This window comes from Lepeophtheirus salmonis, chromosome 11 (assembly GCF_016086655.4).
Source record: "Lepeophtheirus salmonis chromosome 11, UVic_Lsal_1.4, whole genome shotgun sequence".
Taxonomy (NCBI): domain Eukaryota; kingdom Metazoa; phylum Arthropoda; class Copepoda; order Siphonostomatoida; family Caligidae; genus Lepeophtheirus; species Lepeophtheirus salmonis.
The window spans coordinates 17,003,482-17,024,806 of NC_052141.2; the positions used below are offsets into that span (position 1 = coordinate 17,003,482).

The 21,325-nt window shown below is 32.1% G+C and overlaps 1 protein-coding gene across 3 annotated transcripts in view; it reads left to right on the forward strand.

The window, feature by feature from the left end:
* LOC121126158 (probable Na(+)/H(+) antiporter nhx-9) overlaps positions 1 to 21,325 on the forward strand; it is a 210,874-nt gene that overhangs the window by 34,473 nt on the left and 155,076 nt on the right. Inside the window, exons 1-2 of one of the 3 annotated variants that reach the window (XM_040721465.2) lie at positions 1,551 to 2,007; positions 15,981 to 16,127. The exons of 1 other annotated variant lie outside the window; for it this stretch is intronic. In XM_040721465.2, the coding sequence (XP_040577399.1) occupies positions 16,019 to 16,127 (109 nt within the window). In that variant the 5' untranslated portion in view covers positions 1,551 to 2,007; positions 15,981 to 16,018. Of the gene's footprint in view, positions 1 to 1,550; positions 2,008 to 15,980; positions 16,128 to 21,325 lie in introns of those variants that run through there. One more of the 3 variants, XM_071891658.1, reaches the window with a different exon arrangement.

Consider the following 21,325-nt stretch of genomic DNA (forward strand, 5'->3'; position numbering starts at 1 on the left):
GAGTAATTTTCACAGTGTGAGTGGAGGCCCCATCTTGCTAAAAAACATTGTTGCCATTGCGGATATTTGTTTTGATCTAGGAGAGCAGGTTGACCTTCAAAACATTTATGTATATAGCTAGCCTAAGCCTGTAATACTCCGACAATCAGATATGGGGCCCCAACATGCCGTTGTGGCAGGTTGCTAGGCTCCGCGTGGAAGCCAACATTGCCACTTAGGACAGATAAATCAATGATTAAGGAAGCTCAGATACACATATACATATTTATGCTATAAATTTTATTGAATTATATTGTTAGTAAATTATTTCAATTTTTTTCAAGTTGAAAATTCAAAGTGTTTAGATTTTAATGTACCACTTGGTATTATATATAAAATGTAGAGCAAATACAATAATTTTTAATAATTTTATGGAGTACAGGTACGATATGATGATCGATATTTTGCTTCATTAATAATAAATAGGCATTTTATTTCCATTTTTTTTTTTTTTTGCGATATTAATTATAATTTGTTTTTGAATGAAATACAAAAATATTTATACTATTAAATGTATAAATGAACACATTTAAACAACTTTTTTTTCAAATACGTCAAGTTATAATCAAAATCTTATTGAAATTCGTGTTTCCTCATAAAAAAGAGAGTTACCTCCTCGAGGATTTGAGACAGAGTTTTAATTGTAATTCCGTGTTGGACTCAGAGCAGAATTGTGAAGAAATAAATTACTTTTGTTTTGAGAAGATCGACATCGGAGTAATTATTCCCAAAATCCGTGTTATTTCTATTTCCCCTTTCCTTGTCACAGCTGATTGTAACTGATTTCCTCTACAAACATTTTTCAAATAATCAGGGTTACCACCATGATTTTCCTTTCTTAACATACCCCAAATACAGACGACTTTTATCATAACTAATATAGATACGATACAAGTATTGACTTCCAGCAAAACATAAAATATGTACTTGGTACTTGTTTGAACAAGTAAAAATATAGGATACAAAAATGATACCCCCATTTGCAGTGGTAATATAAACGTTTTTAGGGATTATTAAAAAGAATATGAAAAATATTAAAAAGGGGCATAATGTATTTGAAAGGAGTGTAGGGTAAATTAGGCAATGGAGACTATTAAGGTTCTTCCCTTATCGGTTTAGTGGTTCTAATTCTTAAACAACAAGAAAAGAAACAGACAAAGTCCAAACAAGACCACAGTATAATCTCGATTCTTGTATTTTTTGTATCCTTTTAATATTCCATCTACATAATTTTATGTAACTGAAAGGTTTCGAGAGTAGTTTTCACCATGATGTACCTACATCCTTCTCTATTATTTCCGTAGAATGATAAAAAATGAATAATCCTAATGTCTACATCTACAACCCTTTTTATTTACTTCTAAAATTATGCAAATAGGTAAATCTGGGGCAATAATATATCCCAAAACATGTCATACATAAATCAGGAATTAAATAACTTATTTTATTATAAAATATTATTTATCACGTACTTCTTTAAAATATATAGTTGAAAAAAGTTCAAAAGAATCATCGTCAGTTTGTAGAAATTTTTATTTGAATTAATATGTGTTCATGTAGTTTATGAAAGGTTGAGTGAGTATATAAATAGTTTTTAATCTCCTTGAACAATTTTCCATCTTCTGGCGCAGCCTCCCCTATTATCTCACATCATACCACCCTACTTATTTTTTTGGGCCCTTGCTGGAGCTTGGGGCATAACACATAATGAGCGTATAAGGTAGATGTAGCTCTGTTTGTAGCTAATTTTGTTTGAAGTGCCTGTTACATAAATTGAGGATCCAAGAGCAGAACCGAGACCAAACCTGAAGCTGGTGAAGTTAAAGTACCTACTCCAGGACCTATAGAACCGCTAAACATGAACCGGATACAACCATGGTGACTAGTGTGGTTTCTTGTAAAGGATAGGGGACGGAGGTCTAGTCCGGTCTGGTTCCATCCAGTCCTTCTTGGCAGGCCTGAAAGAAGGTAAATTAGATCCCTTATGACGTCATTGTGGGTTTTTTTTTTTTAATCCCCTTATATTAGTTAATAAACTATATAACTAAATTAAAACATAATATGTTCGTGTTATGTTGTATTACATAAATTTGTGGGGTATTATAAATCATAGACATTTTTAGGAAAAACTCCAAGGAAATTAAATTTTTTTATTATTGAATAAGTGCAAAAGTATTGGTGATACTGGTTTCTAATGGTATCAAAAATGACATCATCGTCGTTCTAGTATTAATGAATAAACACTTATTTTGAATATTTAAAAAATATTTTTTTTAAAGCTATTAATCATTTCATTTTTTTAATAAGAAATATTTCTCGTTACAATTAACGAGTATTAATTATTAATACATTTAATTGGTTAAAACCACTAGGAAAAAATAATCTTATTTTGTTTTAATTATAAAATAATTCAGTAAAATATGTCCAATAAAAAAAAATTGTGGCATTCTATGAATAATTACATAATTAAAACAGTTTATGTTTTTTAACAACTTTATATTTGGATATAAAATTATAAAAGCATAGGATTTTTATTCTAACTATAATACATCTCCCTGTAGAATTTATAATAACATTCACAGAGACTTCTTCTTACAAAATTACTTTCCTTTAGATTGAGTTGTTATTCATATATTACAACAAAATCAACACAGGTTCTGTTGTGGATCCATACCTTTCATACTTCCTTCTAATTAGTAACACTTAATGATACAACGGCTGAAAATGAGTATTAATAATGTGAGCTCTATTAAAAAAAATGATTATACACAAAAATGATGGAAATAAATGATGTTACATCATCAACCTTCATAGCATATAATATCTTTTAATATATACTAGGGTGTCCATTGAAATTTGAACATTTACTAATTCAATAATAAATGAAGGTTGAGTGGTTGAAATTAATTCATATATATATATATATATTAAAGTATCAAAAATAGTTACAAAAAAAAACAACCTCAGCTCTTTAGCTTCCGTACAAGTCGAAAAAGTGACACTTGAATGTGACATTTGCCTATGCCGTCAGGAAGTCCAACACGTTTGACATCAAGAAGACCAGACTGAAAACAGAGGAGTTAAAGAAAACAGTCAAGGCCAATTTCCTCAAATCTATGAGTACATAAGCAAGAGATCTCGGAGTTTTGCAGCAGACTGTTCCGAGAGCTATAAAAAATATGGGTGGAAAAAGCCTTGTGAGGGTTGAGATATCACTTTAGACACCATCAATGAAAAAAAAAAGCCGTATCTGTCTTTCCCAGACTCATTTGAGTTCATTTGAACTCTTTTATTGATTTTTTTGGTCCCCCACAGTCTTGATCCTAACCCTCTCAACTACTAAATAGAAGATTGTTACATTTTTTAAGTGGATACAAATCGATTTCCAAAAAAATTGAATGGTCCTAAATCCACTCTTTCAAAAACTATAGAAAAGCTTGTAATCGTGAAAGAACTGGTCGGCCATCAAAACTATTTCCTCACTTGCAAAGAAAAGCTCTAAGGGAAGTCAAAATTAACTCCAGAACAAATACCAAGGTGATTATAAACCCTTCATTCAAGAATGGGATCGTTGTTTGATGATGAACGATGTCTCAAATGCTTCAAAAAGAAGGGCATTATGGGAGACGTCCATGAAAGACACTAGTACTCAAACCCTGACACCTCAGATCAAGTTCAAAGTTTTTTAAAGAACATTTGGAGATGGATTCAAAATCCATTTGATTTATAACTGGTAAGAAAAATTCAAAGCCTAACATTTTGAAGCAAAATAAAAGTATCTATTCTTAGCTTTTTTAGTCATCATATCTAAAGATAGATTAACATCTGTGCAGCCTGTAGTCCTAAGCTCTCTGAGACCAGGGAATACATACATATATTCGCTAACGAAACATATACTTTTTTCAGTATGTGACTATGAAATTTATATTGTGAGTGGTCCATTGGCCGACAACATCTTTGTCAAAGGACAATCATTAAGAATAATGGATCATTCATATTAGGACATACTTATGGATTGACAAATAATATGATTATTTTAACTCTTTATCTTCATTCATTCCAACTTTATATTTAAAATAAAATTACGAACATAAGTTCATTAATTGGTATAACTCTTACTCATGTAAATTCCTCTGTCTGTGCTTTATTTCATCTACTTATTAAAAAAAAAACACATGTACATATATAATAAATTAGAAAGCAACACTAAAAAGACTTTTCTATACTTGATGTATTTCTTCAATTTGGTTTATTAGAGTATGGTTGGTTGGAAGTAACTCTATTAGAATGTCACATCTTGCCTGTTATTGTGTTGTCAAATGCATATTTAATTGATAACGAAGAAGTGATTTGTACATCTAACAGTCGACTCGCTGTCGTAGTTGTGCACTATTGAATTTATTTATAGTATTGCAACGGGAAAAATTTGAACAACGATCGAACCACATTTGACCGTATTGTATTTATAAAACCTTCATTTATGAAAATAATTATTAATATATAGGTATATAATTTGCAACTATAATCAATAGTACTTTCCATTTGTTAGTCTTATTGGCTTTTTTTCTTTATTATTTTTAGTATAATTACTCAAATTGTCAAACTTCTATTAATAAATACAAAAAAAAAAATCTCAATAAACGAATCTGTGTATCACGACATTTTCATATATAACTCTCATGATGATTACCAAAATATGCATAGAGTAATGCATATTTCATATAAATAATGATTTTAACTTTGGAATATCAAATTTTACCTTTTTGACACCGCAAATTTATTTTGTGAAGTATTTTTTAAACACTGAATTAATTTTTTATTGAAGTCATCAATTCATACAAGCATTTTTTTACCCATAGAATTGACACTTTCAAGTATATAATAAGGGCTCAAATCGGTCTAGAAAACATAACATAAGACTAAACCCGAAACAAAATACAGTCTTGGTCATAGACTCAACAATAATACTAAAGTGAATTGTAGTTTTTTGGAAAAATGAGAACAGATGAATCTTACAAAAATGGTTTATGGTTTTACAAATGACACCTTTTGCTAATAATATCATTTGTTTGAAGAGGGAAATAAAGTCATGTTGTGTAAATAAGAAAGAAGTAATGAAAAAATACAATTAGTTTACAAGTGGTAGACGCAATTTTGGGTAACAAGTTGCGTATAGTCAAAGCAGGGATTTGTGTAAAAGTGCGAGGAGCTGGTGGGAGGAAGATATAGGGTTTTACTCAATTGATATCGATGTTGATATTAGCTGTCGGTGATATTTTCAAAATTCAAATAAAAAAAATTCTCCTAAAATTTTTATAATTGAAACTTATTTGGGAAGAAAAATGAATAATACTCCTATGAAGAAGATAAACTTCTTCATTTAAAACAGCATTAGTACTGTGAAAATATAATGGTTATAATTAAAACATTTAAATATAATTTATTATGCATTTGATAAGCGAATGACACTGAAAGATACCCGATATTTTTTTTGGAGAAGATCCTAACACACCCACGACTGATTAAATAATGAGAAAAAGAGAGGAAAGAGCACACGTTCAACTGTTTTTCCTTTTCTTATCGCTATACCTTGTTTTTTTCTAACAGATCGATAAAAATGAGGTGAGAAAAATAATAAAGATGAATAATTAGGAATTGAAAAACTAACTTTAAAAAATTAAAAGAGAAAAACAGCTGTCGTGTATGCTCATTCTTCTTTGTAATTCATTATTTAATCGGTCGACGTGGTGTTAACTATAAAATAAGCATAATCATATATCAAGCAATTTAATTCATGTGTTCTACTACAGGGTAAGGCAGAAAATCCTGGACTGTTAATTAATGTTTTTATTTTCTCATTACTATGAAAAGAGTTAGTGATTATTCTTTTTAATATTTCTTTTTCCAACGTTCTTTTTTCATAAACAAACTATACTAATCATTCAGTCATCATATCATCGTGATGAGCGAGCAATAAGTAAAAAGACTCTGCATCTCAGATATCCTAGAGTTTATGTGATGAAGATTACGATTATTGTTTGTTTTTTTGTTCTAGGAGCCCAGTTTTTAAGTTGGGCAAGTAAGAAAAAATGTAGAAGACCTCTCGAGGATGTCAAAAAGCGGAGAAAATAAATTAAGGAGATATACGGAGTTCTTGATAGGTTTGGAGAAGATTATAAAGGAGGATCCCACTCAGTCGTTGAATCACCTTGCCAAAGACTTTTCTGTAGCTTCTAGCACCGCCAGGATGCCTATAAAGCATAATTTGGAATTAGTTGCAGACACAAAAGAAGAGGTCCAAACGGTTTACCACGCCAAATATTAATCCCAAACAATTGTCCTCGGTGTTGTGGCATGTAATGAGAGAAGATGCCTCTGTTCTCTTTTCAAGCCTGGGGAAAAAATAGGTTAAGAGCCCTAATATAAGGTGCTTAGATACACCAGCTTACCATAGTCGAAGAGACTAACTACGCGTTGATTGAAGACGACGCTCCAACACACGTCTGCCAACTACCAAATTTTTTTCGTAGATAACATGGCTCGATTCTGGTCCATAGAGAAATGACCCCTTTCTTACATGATTTAAATCCATTTTGGAGGGAAAAACTAGCAGTACCTCACACCCAAATTGGACTCACTGAAGTTTTCCATTGTGGTAGCATGGGACAACTTGAAGTGGAGTTAGTCATCAACTCCTGCATGCCTTCAGTTGACATGCAAAGGCTGTGATTGATAATAAAACTGACCCTTTTGAGTAAAAAATGTTTTGTATAAAGTCTTTTTACGCCTATTATTGAAAATATAAGATATTTGATGTATTTCTAAATCCCTCTCTCGAGTTTAGATTTTTCTGCCCTGCCCTGTACATGTATTGCTTTTGCCTACTCTTCGCACTTTTTCCCCATTACAAACTACTCAACTCTATATATAAAATATTGCCGAGTGGAAAAGTAACTTATTTATATGTATAATGAAGAATAATTATATTAATTTACTTTAAATTACAGATTTTTGATATTGCCTAAATATAAGCACAATGATACAATCAATTTGAGTAGTTCCTAATCATTGAATAATGATTAGGTGAATATTTATAAATTATTGTACCGTCTTACCTTTCAAATAATGGACTTTTAATACAGTTTCAGTATTAGCATTTTTATAGATCAAGTATTGTTGTGTCCATTTGAAGAACGACCCCACAATATGGGACTAAGTAATTAAATACTTTCCTATTTAATTATACTCCACAACATTTGTATGCGATGCATCTATAACATGATAAAAACGTACAATAAATATTAACGAGAAAATACAAATATTTATTGGGGTACTCAAGAGAGAGTACCATAATAATTGCTATGTTTTATTTTTTATCTTGAATCCTATCAATTAAATGAGGATATAACGTTTTTTACGCATGAACAATAATAAAGTCTGTTGACATAAACTTATAGGTCCTAAAAATAAGAATATTGGACTTTTTTGTTCATCGTATCTAATCGGATACAGATATTTCACTTTAAAATTAAGTAATGACTTAATGATGCCATTAAATGATCAGTTAGAATGGTTGAGTATATGATTCTTGGAGAATATAATGTGGTCATTGATTGCCTTATTGAAACATTCCCTGAGGACCTCAAGGCTTTTAAAATTGATTTTCTAGTTTGCAAAAAAAAAAATGTAGTGAAGGTTTGTGAAAGAATAATTCCATCAGGCCTGGAGGTTCTTGAGTTCCAGCCAATAGACCTCCAAAAAAATTCGAGGAATTGGGGTTCCCCTGAAGAACTATATTTTTCCAAGATCTGTTAATTAATCAATGGTGAATTTTATCTCAAGTCGGACTATCAATCTTGTTTACAACCGTCTGGCTTTGTCTTCTTCCTGTAATTGTAGTAAATATATTAGTATGTATATACTGAGTAAGGTGAGGACAATAGTTTATGTAATATTCATATAGTGGAGTGAGTACCCGGCATTGCCCGGAGTAATTAGACACCATCTAAAATACCATTTTTTATGAGCAAACTCACACGTAACTCCTCAATATAATAATGTAATATAAAATGGTGCCTCACTAGATTGACAATTGCATCAATTTTGAAGTTTAGCGGTTAAACAAGAGGTATATATCAAACAGTGTGTTTTATATTATGGATTACCGGATATGATTGATTAGAAAGCCACGGAAACTTTTGTAGTGATGTTCTATCAAATTGTTTCTTCGATTTATCCATTTTCTCTTTTGTTGTTCTTATGGTTTTGACATTAAAATCCCCATACTCCTTTGACTTGGTCTTTTATATTGTGGGATATTCAATCGATATCTATTTACTTGATGAAACTTATAGAAACTCTTGATCTTGCATAGCAGATGCTTCATCTCTCGAACAACGACATTTGCTTGACTGTTTATTTCACCTTAATAATCTGACAAGAAAAATATATCATGTAATATTCAAAACCTATACCTACTTGTAGTAACATGGTCAAGTTACAAAAAACGAAACTTTGGTAGTCATAGAAATGACAATCAAGAACCAATTTGGAATATGTTTGAATGATCTATTAAACTATATTTTTAATTCCTCTTATAGAACCTCGACTCGCATATCACTCTGTTGTGATGGCAGCTCGAAGCGAATCTAAATTTGTAAGAGAAGTGTGTAAGGCATTCTTCCCAATGACACTTCAAATGGAAAAGTCAAGAGGGGTGAGACTAGGTCTAGAAGAGGTTCACATGAAATTGGGCCAGAAGTCGGCCATAGTTTTACTGAAAAAGTTTTTGTTTTTCTTGAATTTATGGTGTTCTAATTGACTTCTTCATGTTATAGGAAGTTTGGATGATGATGCCATTGGTTTTTCACTCTTAATGGCAGTGACACCGATGCATATGAGATTACACATCCATGGTTTTGTTTTGTTAATATATGGGATAAAAACAAAAATTCTTTATTTTTATTTCAGGTGTCGTTCAGTTGCGTAATAAAACTCTGTAGTTAAATATAACATAGATACAATATCATTGATATGTTGCCACAAGTATTGGGTCTGCACTTTATACATACAAGAAAAAACTAATTTATCCATGCAGGTAGTAACTTTTATAAAGAAACCATAATCTAAAAAAAAACTGTAGTAAATAGTTAATGATTTACCTTTAATAAGAATTTAGCTACTAAAGCCAATAAGGGCAGGTTAATTGTTGATTTGACTTCATCAAAAAATGATAAATACCCAAGCAGACCTTACAATTTAAAGGTAGATGATACTATTTTTGGTATTAAGTAATCTATCTAATAATATAGATGAGGCTACGTTTAGCAAGATGAACGAAGCCGATAACCCCAAGAACATGAAGTGCCAATAGAATATATAGCTGTATTTTTCCCTTCCATTGACAACAAATTGGCTTCAAGTCCGAAGAGTGAGATTAAAAAAGCTTTACAATTAACAAGTTCCGAATAGGAAGGAGTGAATAATGATAATTGGTAAGACCGGAAAAGCCAACAAAATCATCCATCATGGATGAGGTTATAATGTGATCCAGGAATAGATCTGGATCGATCTCTAAAAGGACGGCTTGCGATTCAGAGTTATCTCCTAGCAAGAGGACTCCTCAAAAATTTAAGAAAAATCAGGATTAATTTAGGATAAGTTATTGTTACTTTAAATTTTTAATATCTTGATTGATCCTGTCTGAACATGGGATCAATATAAACATGGGCAAGAACAAAATTGTTTCAATGAATATCAGAGGGGAAGAGAACGTAAATCCAGGCATGCTATTATGGAGAAAATTTTAACCATGACACCTGATATTATTTGTCTACAAGAGGTACGTTCAATAGTGCTTCCTCTGGCACTATTTCTTGTTCTTTTTGTATTCACTGTACTGGAACCAGCCTTTGTCGAGGTATAATCACATTTGCTTCCAAATCTTTAGGGAAATCACAATGTATCAAGAATTCTTCTTCTAAAAGTGATTGGTACTTCCAAATCGTCATGTTTTAATGTCTACGGTGCAAAAAGTTTTCAGCGTTTTATCAATCGATCATTAACAATCTCAAAAGTCCTTCGAATCCAATAATATTAATTGGAGATCTAAATGTTAGTCTGAATACCAAAATCGAATCTTTTTCGAATGCTTGTATTCAATTTAAATTGATATGTCAACTCAACATAATCGATTTATTTAAAAAGTTTTACTTGGACCTACATTATTCTTGGCGTGTTGGTCATAAATCGTCTTGAAACAATCATGCCTTGATTTCTCAATGTTTATACTCTTGTACAAGAAAAATAATTTTATGAATTCAAAACCTTTTTTTCGTCATAAGTTAGTTCTTTTAGAATTTTTTACCTGCTTCACTAGGGAGAGTTTTACTGTGTTATCCAATAAGAAATTTTTATAGCCTCTCTGAAAGATAGATTAAAATATCTTTTGATTCTTACTTTTCCTGTAAAAAATTATATCAAATTTGATTCTCAAGCATTCGTGATACTACTATCCTTTTTATTAAAAAAAAGTTATTTGTTCACTCGCCATTTGACATCAGACATTGATACAGACATGGTAATTTCAAAGATTTCCGATGAGGAAATGAGGCAAAAGTTTGAAACTGAACAAAATTCTTTCAAATGATTAAAAAATTGGTTGCCTAGGAACGACATATAGCTTAAAAGAATAAAGAAACTTATTATTGACGGCAAAAGTATAACAGAATCCAAATCAATTCTGCAACTACTTTATAATACTATCCAGAATATCGTTGGATGCCACAGGAAGGCTTTTCCTAGATCTAAATAAGTAGAGTCTTGTTCTGTGTTCTCGTATGAAAATATTTTAACACTTTATAAACCACTTTCATAAAGCATTATCCAATAAATCCCCAGCAACATCAAAGGAAATTTTTTACCCTATTTTCTGATGCCTTAGTCCCATATCTTTTGAAATTTGGGGAGGAGATGGAACTTAAAGGAAAACATCATCCAGCACTAACTCGTGGAAGAATTTCATTGATTCGAAAGAAGGGGGATGGAACGAGCTTAGGTAATTGGAGACCTCTAACTATATTAAACAAAGCCTATAGAATATTGGCTGGTGTCTTGGCTAGGCAAATAGAACCGATTTTAAATAAATGTTGCTGTACATAGCAAAAAGGTTTTTGAAGAGGGAGACGTATCTCAGATATTTCTAGGAATATTCAGACCACAATAGAGTCAACTTGGAAAAGGAAGATGTTTGGAGCTATAATAGCAGTGGATTTCTGTAAAGCATTTGACTCCATCCATTATAGTTTGATCTTAAAAGGCGTTAAGAAATATCTCCTGAGACGATTCTTTAACCCAATTTGAGCTCTTCTTCATAACGGATCCTCCAATATTTCCATAGACAGGCATAATAGTGACCCCCATCTTGTGCATTCTCTAGTGGGGATCAAATATAGCCTAAAATTCACGGTACGATTTCAAATATGCAATAATTCTACCCGATTTGATCGTCCCTGCAAGGATTGTGTGATAACTTTTAGTAATATAATTCAGGCTTTTATCGATTGTCTTGTTTTGAACATTGTCATGTCTGTTAAACATCAGTTTGCGTTTGGATTAATAAAATACTTCCCATCAACTTCTACTAGGCATTTGATTATGTTAAAAAGTATTATCAACATTTATAAGATATATTTCGTGAAGTCGGAGGTTCTGGAACAGTTTATTTTACTTTATTATTTACTTGAATCTTCTAATATTTTTTATTTCTTTGTTTAAAACTTTTTTCTGTATATGAAATATAATTAATTGATTAGTTCCTGATAGAAAATGGCAACGAATTCATCTAAGTAAATAATAAATTAATTTTAAATTGTAATATTGATTTATGTATACATATATTACACAAACTTTCTTGTTTGTATTTTTGTATTTAAATAAAGACCTTTCTGTGTAGAAAAAAAAAAGTCCATTACGTTTGACAAATGTTTTTATTAATGTACGACGGTATTTGCAAGGTACAGATTTATGGGTTTTCTATATCGTATGCGGTTTTATAAGAAACACATTAGTTTTTTTCATTCTATATAATCAAATAAGATGAAAAACAAGAATCTATCAATGTTATGAAACCCTTTCACAAGAATGGATTTTAGTATAAAAACGACACTTCATATAATTTACTTTAGTCATGATATTGTTGATAATAAATTTTCTCGCGATTTATATTTATTTTTCAAATATCAATCAAACTTGCTTCATGGGTAGACTCATTTTTAGATAACCCAACCGAACACTGTTCAATTCTATTTCATTCAACTGAAAGCCTTGCAATTAAGAGGACACAAATGTCCCATAAATTCTATATTTGTTGTCGTACTTTTTTCTGAAATATTTTTTTTTTCAAGCCAAAATGTCAGACTATATCTCCTTTTTGATAATGAATCATAAATAGTAAGATTTGAATATTTTGTAACTTACAAAATATCCTCATTTTTCCACATTTGAAAAATAAATAAATCAAGAATACGAGATGGAAGTGATTGGTGGGGGTTCAGTGGTCGGCCATACCGTTCACCTAACATCAATTGTGATGCTCCATCAATTATTAATATCCAGGATTGGAACAACGGCAGTTGACCTTTTATCAGAGTAGTTCTTCCTCAAAGTCAACTGATTAGTTTTGTCTCTTCATCACTTAGACTTCTCAAAATACCATGCCACACACAAAGTTCTGAACGTGCAGTAAAGAATTAACCAATACTTCAGCTCAAATTTGTGGAGAAGAGAGAGATAGCAAAATAAAAATTGCGTTAAATTTCCCCTATTAATGAAATAAAAAAATTATAAGAAGCAATTATTGATTTATAATTTCCTTTTTGCAAAGGCTATTGAAAAAAAAAAGATATTAAATATTCATAATGAATATTTAATATCAATCTTACAGCACATAAAAATAAAAATTAAGGAAGAATGAATAAAAGGTCGTATTTTTAAAAGTTTAATTGACAGTTTTTGTATTCCAAAATTATAAACAGATAAAATTGAGTGCCTTATTTGGCATAAATGAACAACAGAAGTATATTTAGTCATAATATATCAGTCACTTGGTATCGATAAACGATATTTGAGAACTAAAAAGGAAAAAAGAGGAATATAGAAATGTGCATGATACTCGGTACCAAAAATGTATATTTTTTTTATTGGCTTCATGCTTGGAACTAAAATACTCATCCTTTGAGGCAAATTAGAGAAAAATTGTACAAATGTTGGTGGGAACTATGTTTTTATTTATAATACTTATAATGAAATCAAAATCCTCTAACTGGCTTCAAATCGATAACTTTAAAGAAACAATATCAAAATTTTTTAAATTTTCAAATTAAAACGCGTTCATGAAGGACAATTTTTTTGGTCGACGTATTTACACCCTACAAGCCAGGTTTATCACGTAGATGCGGGGATTGTGATCTATCAAGTCCTGAGGGCCTTGAGGAAGTCAGGAGTACATTTTTTTTCTTTTCTCAGAACGATCATGAGTTTTCCTTGAGCATGTTCCTGTCCTATAAGACTCGTGGAAATCCTTGCCAACATTGTAAACAATTCATTCGAGGAGCTCTGTAAATTCAGTAGTGTGTGTCTGACACGGAGGCACATAATTATGAACACACAGTATTCGTATTCGGAGGACATCTTAATGTTGTTTTTTTGTTCAATCTGATGAGCACAATATTTATCAACGTAGATCTAAGGATTGGCAAGCTATGGAGGTGTAAACTTGTTCTGGATTTAAAATCTCCACCGGATATTCCAAAAATAATCATTAGTTCTCAGTAATTACTCATGTTTGAATTTATTGGGGCACTGATGTCCCTCTGGGTCTGAAGGGAACTTATTTTGACATTATGACACTACACATTGTCGTCAATGTGTAGTATCTTTTGTTCTGCTAATTATGTTTATATTTAAATACATTCAGTTAAATTGAAAATGGGTGATGGAAAATAAAGCCAATTAAATATATTTTCAAATTTATTCTTGCCTTACAGCAACTTAAAATAAAACTGGACAAAATGTGTCTATTGGGCAAAAAAAATAAATTAAAAAAATAGAAGTTTTGTTGTATGAATGGCCTGTTATGTACATTTATTTTAATGAAATGATAGAAATGCTTCAAAAACTATCACCTCTAAATTGTTTAAATAATTTATCAAAATAAATCATACAAATATTACACTACTTATTCGAATATACTACAAATTTCAAGAAATAATATCATTTGTATATTTATTTTTTTGAAAAGAATATGAAATAAATGTATTCAATCATTTGAGAAAGAATAAATAATTAGATTGTCCAAGGATAACAAATTCCCTTCATACCCAATGGGATACTGTGCCCAATAATTGTTTTTGCAAAATGGGTTGGATTTGTTTATGAATTCGAATAATGTTAATATAGCTTTAAACACCTCAAAAAATTAACATTTAACCAAAAAAAAAAGAAAAAAATTACTCCTGTGTCTGTAGAAAACGACAGCTATTGTAAGATACCTGAAAAGCCAGACCTTCTACCTCAACAACTTTCCAAGCTGTTGGTGTGGGGGAGCATATAATCATTCTCAAGCTCAGACTATAACCCCTTGGACTACAATATTAGGGGTGCTGTCGAAAAAAAGTCACTCTAGTGTTGAAAACTTGAAAGCTTATGTTGAAAAGGAATGTGTCAAATGATTTCGACAAAACACATTTAAGGCGCTCAGACTCCGGATTGATGCCTTGGTAGATACCGATGAAGGTCACTCTGAAAAATAATTATTTATGTAGTGGATGGGGTAGCAAAATGAGGAGTCGAGAGGTTGCTTTATGTATAATTCAATATTTCCAGGGATCCTTCAATATGAGTCAAATCCTAAGTAGCTTTTCACGGCCATCTTAGTGGTCCTAGCGGGGAAGGAGAGGTTGTTGGCAAAGTGATTAATCGATTTGTTATAGTGCTCAGAGATCTCCATATCGAAGCTGGAAAGGAACTCCGGAGCTCTCCTTTTGCCCTCCTTTTCATACATTACGGGAGAAGTTTTCTCCATCATTTTTCATCTTGTGTCCCTTGAAAACTAGGCTCCTGGAGCACTTCACAACATCTATCATCCTCGCCTCCTTAACTTTAGCATCTATGAAATTTGAGATGCACTGCCTTTTGGCTATTTGCTCAATCTTGATGGCGAAGTTATTTTTATTAAGGTTTGTTTATTTACAAAGGATGGCCGAAACAGAATGTCAAAAAGTAATCCCTTTCAATTTTCAAATATTCAGGAGAGAATGAACATCAATTAAATATCCACCTTTTGATGCCCAAACTTGTTTGTATAAATAAATGTATGAATGTTCCATGATAAAGTTTGTAAACTTTTTCCATAAACTTGCCGAGGTTTATCATCGGGTAAAATTTTCAGGTCTTGCTTTCCCATATTGCTTATAGATTTACGATGATTCCAGTACAAAGACTTGAATGCTCCAATTTATATAAAAATAAAGTATATTGTATAACTAAAATTTAATAACAACATAGAGGAGGGCACTGGAGAGATAGATAGCTATGATAAGGACTACGTATGGGACTATTCTTTCGTACTTATATATATATATATATAGAAGAGAAAGCCCAACTCTCAACGATTCTACAGTTGCTTTGTAAGGGGATTTCATACACATAAATAAACAGTCATGAACCATTATTATTTACTATTTTTCTTTTCCTTCCCTTCTTAAGCCATGGTAACGACTACTTTCGAAAAGGTAGAAAAAGTAAAACATAAAAGTACTAACATGTATCGTGATATAACAACATTCACTGCATACTTATAAAAATGTTATAGTGAAACATCGTCATGGACCGGCTTGGACTTTTCAATCAGTTTAGCAAAGTATTTTTTTTTTTTCTTGCAGAAAGGTACTGAGAAATTGAGAACGAAGAAATCAAAACTATGAAGAAAGAGGACATTGGTGTTCATATTGCTGGATGGAATTGGGATCATGTGGGAATATATTTCACCATTACAACATTTGTGGTTCTCTCAGGATTGGCTAAAATCGGTATGAATTACTAGTCATATTATATTGCTTATGGCTTCACGCATATATGGCGCTTTATTTTAAATTATCCTCATGGACCGTTAGCTCCAACCTTTCAAAGATATTAATTAAAATTTGACGGTTATCTACTCATTAGCTTGTGAGTTATTTTACTATTTCTGATCCTACTTTTGTCATTTTCAAAACAATTGTCAAAAACAATTTCGGGATTTTAATTTGACAATGTTTCTTAATAGGGGAAAAAATAACTTTTCATCGAAGCAATGACTTTAAACGTTTTATTTGGACTCTGCTCGATAATGAAAAAAATAATAAAAGTTGTAAAAAAACAATTTCTGATCGAAAAAAAAATACGTGTTTTCTTTAGTAAGCTCGGGACTTTTCAGCCCACGTGATATGATGTATATATGACTAGTTTTGTGTCAATACTTATTGGAGGGGCTGAAAAACACAGTCCAGTTAAGTCTCGATCCGATCCAGTTCAGTTCTGTATATCAGTTATAAAACGTTTAAAGTTGCGTCCTTTATTACGTCATTCAACTATAGTTCAAAAAAAAAATTCTAACTCTTTTTTGGAACGTTATTAGTGATATTTCAGGGTTCCTTCCATTATGTCAAAGTAATTTCGGAAGGGGCGTAGTTGTCCACGGGCTAAGTGTCTTAGTATCATGCCAATGTAAATTCAAGGGCAATTTTTAAAATTGGAGAAGGATCTAAATCCTCCTCCTCTACAAACACACCTGATGTGAATATTGCTATAAATGTGATTTAACCATTCTAGAATTACAATTTACAACATTACTAATAATTATTTATGTCCCTATTACGCAGTAATAATTATATTTTTCTTGTACTCGATGAAAAACATTCTGATGCTCTTAATTAGTTCAAGAGTATTTTACATCTAAAAATATAAAAAAACCAAACATGCACACTACATTTCCCTTATGGATTGAAAGTACTTCGCATTCAGTTGATATTTGAGTTAGGTATTATGTTTAACGTTACGAGCTGCAATCAAGATTAATATTATTTCTTTTAATCTTGGTTACAATCTATTTTTTAAATGTTGCCTACATTTGTGGGAGTTCAAAAAAACTATTTATTTTTATTACAAATTCACAAATCATATAATCATATATTCAAAGGTTCAATCATTTATATTTATAAAATAACAGGCAATATTTTAAAGATATATTACGGTCAATTATAAACTTTAAATTCTAATTTCTGGGATGAATTGCGATAACCAAAAGAGTTTTAACTGTAGTTTAAAACTTCCGTTTTATCTAATTAACTTAATCTGGTCCCAATAGGGTCTTAAAAGTATATTTTCTAATTCTATAAATGGGGCGGTGAAGTTTGGCCAATTAAAGTACAATTTGGAGTGTCTCTAAAAGATTAATAAGACTTATTTGTTCATTGAAATGAACTATCATTATTTGGAAAATATGTTCCATGTTCAATTTTGAGGAAAAATATTATAACATACTTTTGGTTTGACGTGCTACACTTATGCAATTTTATTGCAATGACTCAATTCTATTAAGAGCAGCTCATAGATAATAGATTTTAATAATTAAAACTGACTTAATTCATTTATATTTTTGTATGGGATTAATGAAAGATCTATATAAATCAGAACGGACATAGCAATTCTACTTTTATGAAAATAAAATATTGTTATTTTTAGTCGGCTATTAGGGTTTTGAACTATAATTTGATGAATCTTTTGAATAATTCCAATATATATTTCAGACAAAGAACAAAAAGCTTTGGCGCCTCAAGTAAAAACGTTATCGTTTTTCTACTTTCTATCTTAGTTAGCAATTTCATTTGGAGAATCCTACTTTTTTAAGCCTAAAAAGTTGCACAGCTTCATTTAACGAGTGCGTTAGTGTATGGATGTATGCTGTACATGCAGGGTATTACCCTATGATTGGAACCCTGAATAGAACGTAAATATTATCTAAACGATGAACGGATTTTTTTTTTTAACAGAACGCTAAAATAACGGTACGCTTACAAGCCTGGTCCTACCTTTGATAGTCTTAAAGACTAATAGGATCGGTCGTAAGACTGGATTGAACCAAATAAATAAGGACTAACACTACACTATGCATATCATTGTTGGGGAGTAAGGCATAGTTTGTAATATATTAGATTATAATTAGAAGGTTAGGGAAAAAAGTAGTTTCGTATTTCCCGACCTTTTTTAAAATTAAATATACATATATTGTTAAGCATTGGTCACATTGGATCATAGGATCAGACGTTGTAATGGTGTGAGTATATTCTAAAAAAACATTTTTTTGACAGAATTGCACTTGGTGGGTTCAGTCGTGAATTATTGTGCGTCCGGTATGGAAGTAAAGGAAGAAATAAACGACATTTTACATTTTTACTATCTGAAAGGAAAAAAATACATTGAAAGCAACTATGAAATTTTTTGATGTATACTGGGCCAATACTTTTTCAGTTCCTGTTTGACAATAATGATTCCAACGACTTTTTAAACTTATTTCTGCCATCTGCTGTGAATAACTCGACCGTTTGAAGCTGGTGGTCTAATTGAAGTGTCTAGTATACAGGGAGCGGGGATCAAATTGTCGCCTACTTTAAACCTTGATAACTTGAAGACGACATTATCAAATAGAAAACTAGTTACCAAATAGGAAAGCTATTCTTGTCAGCTGACGATACGTAGTTCAGTTAGCATCATGCCGTCATCATATGAGGAGATAAAGAGCTATAAGTGGAACGAGGAGCTTTCGAGGTCCTCCGTAGTCATGGCATTGGTTAATAATGGAGGTGAAATCTCCAATTCGGCGATTGCTTCAACCTTAGGAGTGAATTTACGGACTGTTCAGCGTATCCGTAAGAAGCTAGAGGATACCTGGGATGTTGATGCCACCATAAAGAGGGCACCCAAGGAGGAGGGCGCCGACAGGAAGGTCAGGGACAACGACTTTGTCGACAAGGTGAAGAAGATGGTTGAGGAAGACCCTACCAGGTCCATGAAGGCCATGGCGAGGGATCTGGGCTGCCATGAGAAAACAATAAGGACTCAGCATCCTGTCATGTGTCCAAAATCTCCATGCAGTGGTTAACCGAGAACTGTTATGACGTCGTAACCAAGGATTTGTGGCCTCCTAGCTCTCCGTACCTTAATCCTTTGGACTATTTTGTCTGGGGCTATGTCGAGAGGCATACCAACAGACATCCCCATAGCACCAAGGCCAGCCTGATGGACTCCATCAAGGAGGTATTCGGCAACATGGACAATGAGATGGTCAGAAGAGCCTGCAGCCGGTTCAGAGGCCGTTATTGATGCCAACGGTGATTATATCGAATGAATGGCTACTCAATACCTATATGCTCGTCATAGTTTTGATTTTCAATAGAAAAGTTAAAAAATGTATATTTTGTGTTGTTTTTTGTAGAAAAATACTTTGGCGACAATTTGATCCCCGCTCCCTGTATATGATTCATTGACAACTACACATCGTCAAGAAAACGCCAGGGCGCAATCATCTTTGATGACGCGCCAAAAGCTCGGATGGAATGTATCCTCTCTACAGTCCAGACCTGGTACCAAGCAAATACTTCTTATTCTTATCTATGTTCAACGCAATTGCTGTTACACATTTGGCATTAGTAAGGGCATCTGAAAATTGGCTGTTGTTCGAGTTCTTTGCCATTAAGGACAAAGGCCTATACGAGAAGAAGATTATGAAAATGGATTCTCGTTGGCAAAACAACTTATCAAACCCAATGGGGAATCACTTCTTCTAAACCATTTATTTTTTATTTGTTTAATGGTGTTACTATTATTCCGATTAATAGTAAAGAGGTATTCACTTTGCCAAAGCAGTAACACGCAATATAAGGAAATTTCTTATAATTTGAGCAATGTTTAATTACATTAATAATGTCATTAGTTAATTTACTTTTGAAATGTCTTTATTACATCAGGAGAAGGACAATAAAAAGGGTTAAACGTTCTACATTTATTATTTATACCTAGAATACGTTTATCCCTTATACAATGAAAGAGTCATGACTTGTTTTTTTAATTTTAAAAATCTTAAAATTGAATTATTAAAGTGGATTTTTTATTGTTTGTAGAAATACATTATAATATATATTGTCAGAGAACTTTAATCTATCAAAATCAAGCGATATGGTCTTTTCGAAAGCTTATAAACTTAGATCAATATACTTTCCACAAATGAATGGCAACGTAATGGAATCTGCCAAACATATAAAGTACATACATAGGCGTGACTTTCGATGAAGGACTCTCCTGGACAAAGCATTTAAAAAAAAAAAAGAAGCTTCAAAGTGTTCTCAGCCGTGCAATCATCTATACTGACGGCTCTAAAAACGAAGGGCACTGGGGCTGGATAGGTTATTACCAAAGGACATGCCTCAATTTGTCATTCAATGGCTTCATTTGAATAAAGAGGCGTCTGTCATTCAAGAAACCATTATCATAGGATTGAGTCAGGAAAAATATAAATCTAGGATGGTACAAAGGACATTCTGACATAACAGGAAATGAATTTGCAAACCATTTTGCCAAGTAGGGAACTGAGAGCCAAAGCCAGCTTGCTATTGAAATGCCATCTAGCTACATACAGAAGATAATTCATCACTTCTTCCATTTATATTGGTGTGACCGTCATAAACAAGATCTAAGTATGAAACATATACATACTATGCTTAATAAGCCGAAGTCGAAGTGTATCAAGCTCGGAAGAGAAAAATTGAGACTCATTGTACAAGCTTACTACGTACATGGCACTTTTCTAGCCTCGTGATAAGAAGGTAACACCTTTTCCTGGCGAAGGACTTCAAGCCAAGGTCGTCCTTGATGGCCATGGCATCCATCTTACTACTGACAGACCTTCTCTAATCATGAGCAGACATTGCTATGACAGGATTTGCTCTTATGTACCTCTAGATCCCAGACAGGAAGTAGCCAGTATGCCATTTTCTTTGTGTGAACGACTTGAGAAATTGAACAGCCATTAACTCACCTTCAGCCGCTTGCAGACGTCATTGTCTAAGGACATTATTTTCAGGTAAAGTTGGAGCTTAGCAGGATAAATGTACTAGACTGAAATAAAATAAAAATTTAAAAATTTCCGTATACTTCTCTCCTCCTCCTATGTATTAGAGTATAAATATTCACG